The sequence below is a fragment of the Brassica napus genome, chromosome A3, assembly GCF_020379485.1.
Source record: "Brassica napus cultivar Da-Ae chromosome A3, Da-Ae, whole genome shotgun sequence".
NCBI lineage: Eukaryota > Viridiplantae > Streptophyta > Magnoliopsida > Brassicales > Brassicaceae > Brassica > Brassica napus.
The window spans coordinates 27290710-27296954 of NC_063436.1; the positions used below are offsets into that span (position 1 = coordinate 27290710).

Consider the following 6245-nt stretch of genomic DNA (forward strand, 5'->3'; position numbering starts at 1 on the left):
AGATTGTAAAACATTCTGCCATTTTCGTGATGCGTTTTGTTCAGCCATCGAGACATTCCTTAGACATTGAACTCGTATCCAAGAAACCTCGTAACCCGGTTATGGATCATTCTAATCTACTAGTATAAATTATTGGATCGATTTTCATTGAATGGGACAATAGAGATACTATTGCAGTTAAGAAAAAATAATAGAGATACTATTGCCAGTTCATCTGTTTTAAAACTGATAGAAAAACAATAAAAACATCATTATAAAAAGTATTTAATGAAATCTATCGTATTATTATAGTTTTATGTATTTAAAATTAATTTTAAAATAAATAGATTTTTCCAATTCTGGATATAATAAAAATTATGCAGAACGTATTTTGATCATATTTACAACATTTATCTCATGATCTGTCGTTCAATACATAAAAGACAAAAAGGGTCATCTACTGACAGTGACATGGATATGGGTCAGACAACGCAAAGACTGGTAACAACATAGAGAAGTGTGTGGCGATGCATCTATTTGTGTCAAGGTCCAAAGACGGCCCAAATCGAGTTGACACTCCACTGACGGAAACTTCGTTTCTACTAGGGCATAAGTTGAATCATCTACAGATTTGCTGATGCTTGTTTACAATTACATCACTCTGGAATCTGGATAGCAAGAAAAGGAAAACCTATGAAAATTGTCAAACCAATTATATTTAAATTATTATTTCCTTATTTAACAGAAATTTGATTTAAACTTACCCGTGCACCCAAGAAGATAATTCTTTTGTTTAAAGACGTTCCAACTTAAAAGGTTTGCATGTTTGAATACTCAATGGTTTTTTAATCACTGATCATTGGGCAGAGAGAGTTCTAAAAGTTTCATCTGTAAACTGAGAAGTCCCCCACTTGAATTTTGTTTGTTCAGTTATTTATTTTGTTGTTATTCATTTAACTAAATTATCTAATTCCAAATGAAATACAAATTTACATCTTTTTTGAATCGTTCAATCTTTTGTCAATTGTCCTATAGTATATTATTATAAACATACACAGTTCTTAGGCACGTTGTGGTTGACATTAACAGTCAATAGTAACACGAATACGATTCATAGATACTGCATGCAACACGTTGCAATTCTCCTCCATTGTCTCATCAACAAGTAATAAAAATTATACCATTGAACCTTACTTATATATAATTTCCTCAATTATTACAATATTTAAATAAATAATTAACAGATTAACTATTTTCCTCCATTGTCCCATCAACAAGTAATAAAAAATTATACCACTGAACCTTACTTATATACTTTCCTCAATTATTACAATATTTCAATAATAATTAACGGATTAGCTGCATCAGTACGTTTACACAGCAACATCATTTCCAACTCTCTCCAGTTCCACAGGAGCCGCCATGGAAGCCATTAATGTGCTTCATCTGCTCCTTATCTCTCTGTTTTCTGCTTTTCTTTTCGCGCAAGCAACAGATATAATCACACCAAACCAGACTTTAAAAGATGGAGACACTATTGTTTCAAAAGATGGGAGCTTCGAGCTCGGGTTTTTCTCTCCAGGAGGATCAAGAAACCGTTATCTCGGGATTTGGTACAAGAAAGTCTCTCTACAGACAGTTGTTTGGGTCGCAAACAGAGATTCTCCTCTCTACGACCTCTCAGGAGCCCTAAAAGTCAATGGAAACGGGAGGTTATCTCTCTTCAGTGGCATGAACTCTCTCATCTGGTCATCATTTTCTTTGAAGAAGATCGATGCAAGAGACCCTATTGTTCAGATTCTTGATACAGGTAACTTAGTTGTAAGAAACTCTGGGGGTGATCAAGATTACATATGGCAGAGTTTAGATTACCCAGGAGACACGTTTCTTCCAGGAATGAAATATGGTATTGATTTCCTAACCGGTTTAAACCGGTTCTTGACATCTTGGAAATCTCCAGACGATCCATCAACTGGTAACTACACAAATAAAATGGATCCAAACGGTGTTCCGCAGTTTTTCTTGAAGAGAAACTCGGTTGATGTCTTCAGGGCTGGTCCATGGAATGGTCTAAGATTCACTGGTATGCCTAACCTAAAACCTAACCCTATTTATCGGTATGAGTTTGTGTTGACGGAGGATGAAGCTTACTACACGTACAGGCTTGAGAACCCTTCAGTGATCACAAGAATGCAGTTGATTCCTAGCGGAGCTTTGCAGCGTTACACTTGGGTCGAAAGTCATTGGAACTTCTATCTGTCAGCTCAAATGGATAGCTGTGATCGCTACATGTTGTGTGGCTCTTACGGAAGCTGCAACATCAATGAATCTCCAGCTTGTAGTTGCTTAAAAGGGTTTGTTCCTAATTCTCCAGAGGCTTATTCGGATGGGGATTGGTCTAAAGGGTGTGTTAGGAGAGTGAAATTGGGTTGTGGTGAAGGAGAAGAAGATTTTCTGAAGATTTCAAAGTTGAAGTTACCTGATACAAGAGCATCGTGGTACGATAAGAGCATGGATTTGAATGAATGCAAGAGGGCATGCTTGAGAAACTGTTCTTGCTCAGCTTATTCTTCTTTTGATATTAGAGATGGAGGAAGAGGATGTATTATATGGTTTGGAGATTTGCTTGATATAAGAGAGTATGATGAAAATGGACAAGATCTGTTTGTGAGGCTTGCTACTTCAGAAATAGGTATGCTAATACACTGTGAAATAAAAAAAACATTGTGTTACTTACATCTCTTGATCATTTTTTTTTGTTTGATCACAGAAAAGTATAATATCTATGACGTGAAAGGGAAGAAAAGGATGATGCTCATTATAGTATTATCTATATCATTGTTTCTTATTTGCCTTTGCATATGTCTGATTGTATGCAACATGATGAAGAGAAAGAAACTTACAACAATAGGTAAATGATTATGGCTCTATGAAAGTGAAGTATATTTATTTAAAAATGTTCTTATAAGTTTGTAACCTATTGATTTATTCAGATACTTTGCAGCGCGATTTAGACCGTGTTTCCAGCAGGAGACAAGAGGAGGAAGATCCTGAGTTACCATTTCTTGATCTTGAAGTGATTTCAGAAGCTACATGTGGATTCTCTGATGGTAATAAGCTTGGACAAGGTGGGTTTGGACCTGTCTATAAGGTAATAAGTCACAAATTCTTGTCCTATTTTCAGATTAAATGTTAAGATCTTTTTTTTTATTCTTTTTTCACCAGGGAACGTTGTCTACTGGAGAAGAAATCGCTGTAAAGAGGCTTTCAAGAACGTCAAGACAAGGCATAGAAGAGTTTAAGAACGAGATCAAGCTAATGGCAAAGCTACAACACCGCAACTTTGTCAAGATTCTTGGATATTGCGTGGAAGAAGATGAAAGAATGCTCATCTACGAGTATCAACGTAACAAAAGCTTGGACTCTTTCATTTTCGATAAAGAACGGCGCATAGAACTTGATTGGCCTAAACGTGTGGAAATAATCAAAGGGATTGCTCGCGGGCTGATGTATCTCCATCAAGATTCAAGGCTTAGAATCATACACCGCGATCTCAAAGCAAGCAATGTTTTGCTTGACTCCGATATGAATCCTAAAATATCAGATTTCGGATTGGCTAGAACCTTGGGAGGAGATGAAACTGAAGCAAACACAACTAGAGTGGTTGGAACATAGTAAGACTGGCCATCTTTATTAACTTACGTGCAAAGCAAGCTAAAAAAAGTTTTATTTTTATTTTTCATAAAGGGCTTGTTTTCTATCGTTCTGCAGTGGATATATGTCTCCGGAGTATCAAATTGACGGGTATTTCTCATTAAAATCCGATGTATTTAGCTTCGGAGTTTTGGTATTGGAGATAGTATCAGGAAGAAGAAACCATGGTTTCTGCAATCATGAACACAAGCTTAACCTTCTTGGACACGTAAGTACATTAGGAGCACCAACACAGCTTATTTTAGTCTTACCTTAAAGTACTCATAATTAATTTTGTAGGCTTGGAGGCAATACAGAGAAGATAAGGCAAGTGAGTTAACCGATGAAGCTTTCAAGGAATCGTGTACAGATATTTCTGAAGTGTTGAGAGCAATTCATATCGGTCTGCTATGTGTACAACAAGATCCTATAGATAGACCAAACATGTCAATGGTGGTTCTGATGCTAAGTAGTGAAATGTTGCTTCTTGATCCCAAGGAGCCTGGGTTTTACAACGAGCGAAATCTCTTGTTTTCTGACACTACGTCGATTAATCTTGACGTTCCTTCCAATAATTTACAAACCATGAGTGTAATGGAGCCTAGATAAACCATGTAGTCGATCTTTGTATATTCTATAAATATAATCTCTAACCATTTTTGTTAAAAAAGACTATATTGTAATAAAAGTGATTGAAGCCACGATCCAAAGTTGTCCTATTGATTTTAGGTGCTCGGTGACCTCGGTCTATATATTGTAACTTCCGAGTATTTATGGGGTGGACAGAGAGTTCGGCAAGTAAGAAGTTTTGCAAGAATCTACGATCAGATTCATATAGGTTTAGTGATTAGATGGCACAAACTGATATTTACCAATTACCATATAAGTTCAAGACCTAAAATTAGGCACATGAGAATGTAACAGACAATTAAGATGATTGTTGTATCTAGTACTAAGAGATCTCACCTAATGCTTACACTATAACGTGGAGAATGTGAGAGAGACCTAAAAACGTGAATGGCAAGAAGAGAAAGAAAACGTGGGAGAAAAAGAAAGAGAAAAAAACGTGGACAAGGAGCCCCATGTTATGAACTTATGATACATACATCAAATCCCTTCCGCCTTAACTTATGGTCTTTTTCTCATAGACGTGTCGACTTAAGGTTTTTTAAAACGTATGGCTTTTCGATATGGAGTATTATTGGATTTATTGACGAGTTATATCCGATATCTCTATATATGTTCGTTAAAATATTTCGAAACATAAAACTTCTATTCAAGTTTAGACCGATCTTTAATCAAGAAAATAACTAATAAATATATGTGTTTAACCAAATAAAGTAATAAACTATGTACTATATATATCTATGGGAGTTCGAATCCAGTTCTTATCGGATGACTTTGGATAATCAGACTGTTAGATCCATCAATTCCTGCCAACTTAAACCAAAGAATTGGTCACATTATAAACATTGAGCCAAATTTAAAAAAAGAAACTGAGTATTTTAAAATTTAATTATAATGCTTAGTACTTTTAAATGGATGAGTACACGAATAGCAAAACAAACTCAATTTGCTTTTATTTATTTGGTTACAACATTGTACTTTTATAAAAAAATTGGTGGCGTCAGCAATGCATATCCTCTGAAAACACACATACATGCCACATCTCTTAGGATACGAGAACTGATAGGAAGGGATTTATTCAACTAGTCTGAATATTTATGTTCATTCTCCAAAGTTCTGAATTGTTCCGAAGTTCTTATCCACACATGTAAAGAAGAAGAAAAAGAAACAACAGTAAAGAAGCAAACGACCACACACCACAAACTTCGTTCATTCTGGTGGTTCTCATCTTGACATCTCATCTTCCTTTGATTCTTCATACCACCGTTGTTCTTCCTCACGTAGGCTTTCCCCATATCAAAGCATGCCACATGTGCACAATTTCCTCTTCACATAATTACATCATGTGGTTATTACTTTATCAAATATTTAATTTAATTTTTCTATACTGAGTTCGGCAGAGCCACATACACAAATTATATGACCATATAACAAAAAAAAACATCAAAGAATTATGGTCCAAGTAAATAATACTCGGTTATATTATAAGGATTTATTTCTACATTCTGTATTTTAATCCCTTATATATTAAAGGAAAATCACTGTAATAAATGCGTTCACACTAAACTGGACACATATCATGTATAAAAACATTATAATAAATGCGTGCACACTAAAATGAACACATATCACATGTAGAGAACTTTTCAGCAAAACTCTACATAAATATGTTCACACTATTTACTTTACGTTTTTAATATAAAACTCATATGCATGATTTTTTTTACGTTATTTTTACTGTTTACAAATAGAGCTAGACAAATTATTCATAAATTTTGATTCGATTCGTTATTCGTTTTGATTCGAACCGAAAAATCCGAATATCCATTACTCTACGAAACAAATCAAATACTAAAATGCAATATCCGTAAAAAAAAAAGTAAATCACAAATATCAATATTTATAGGAACAAATTACCAATTTAATCTGTTATATGCATATATATA

At 34.6% G+C, this 6245-nt stretch overlaps 1 protein-coding gene across 1 annotated transcript; it reads left to right on the plus strand.

The window, feature by feature from the left end:
• Positions 1-374: 374 nt before the first annotated feature.
• LOC106444669 (G-type lectin S-receptor-like serine/threonine-protein kinase At4g27290) lies at positions 375-5998 on the plus strand. The gene is made up of 5 exons (XM_013886120.2): positions 375-2671; positions 2973-3130; positions 3205-3653; positions 3751-3901; positions 3973-5998. The coding sequence occupies exons 1-5, from the start codon at positions 1402-1404 to the stop codon at positions 4279-4281; spliced, it is 2337 nt and encodes a 778-aa protein (XP_013741574.2). The 5' UTR covers positions 375-1401; the 3' UTR covers positions 4282-5998.
• Positions 5999-6245: the final 247 nt, after the last annotated feature.

Excerpts from the sequence above, each read along its gene's own strand:
- LOC106444669 (XM_013886120.2), top strand. The coding sequence starts at position 1,402 with ATGGAAGCCATTAATGTGCTTCATCTGCTCCTTATCTCTCTGTTTTCT. Across the intron at positions 3,131-3,204 it reads GGTTTGGACCTGTCTATAAG|GGAACGTTGTCTACTGGAGA; the intron begins GTAATAAGTCAC and ends TTTTTTCACCAG. Across the intron at positions 3,654-3,750 it reads ACTAGAGTGGTTGGAACATA|TGGATATATGTCTCCGGAGT; the intron begins GTAAGACTGGCC and ends ATCGTTCTGCAG.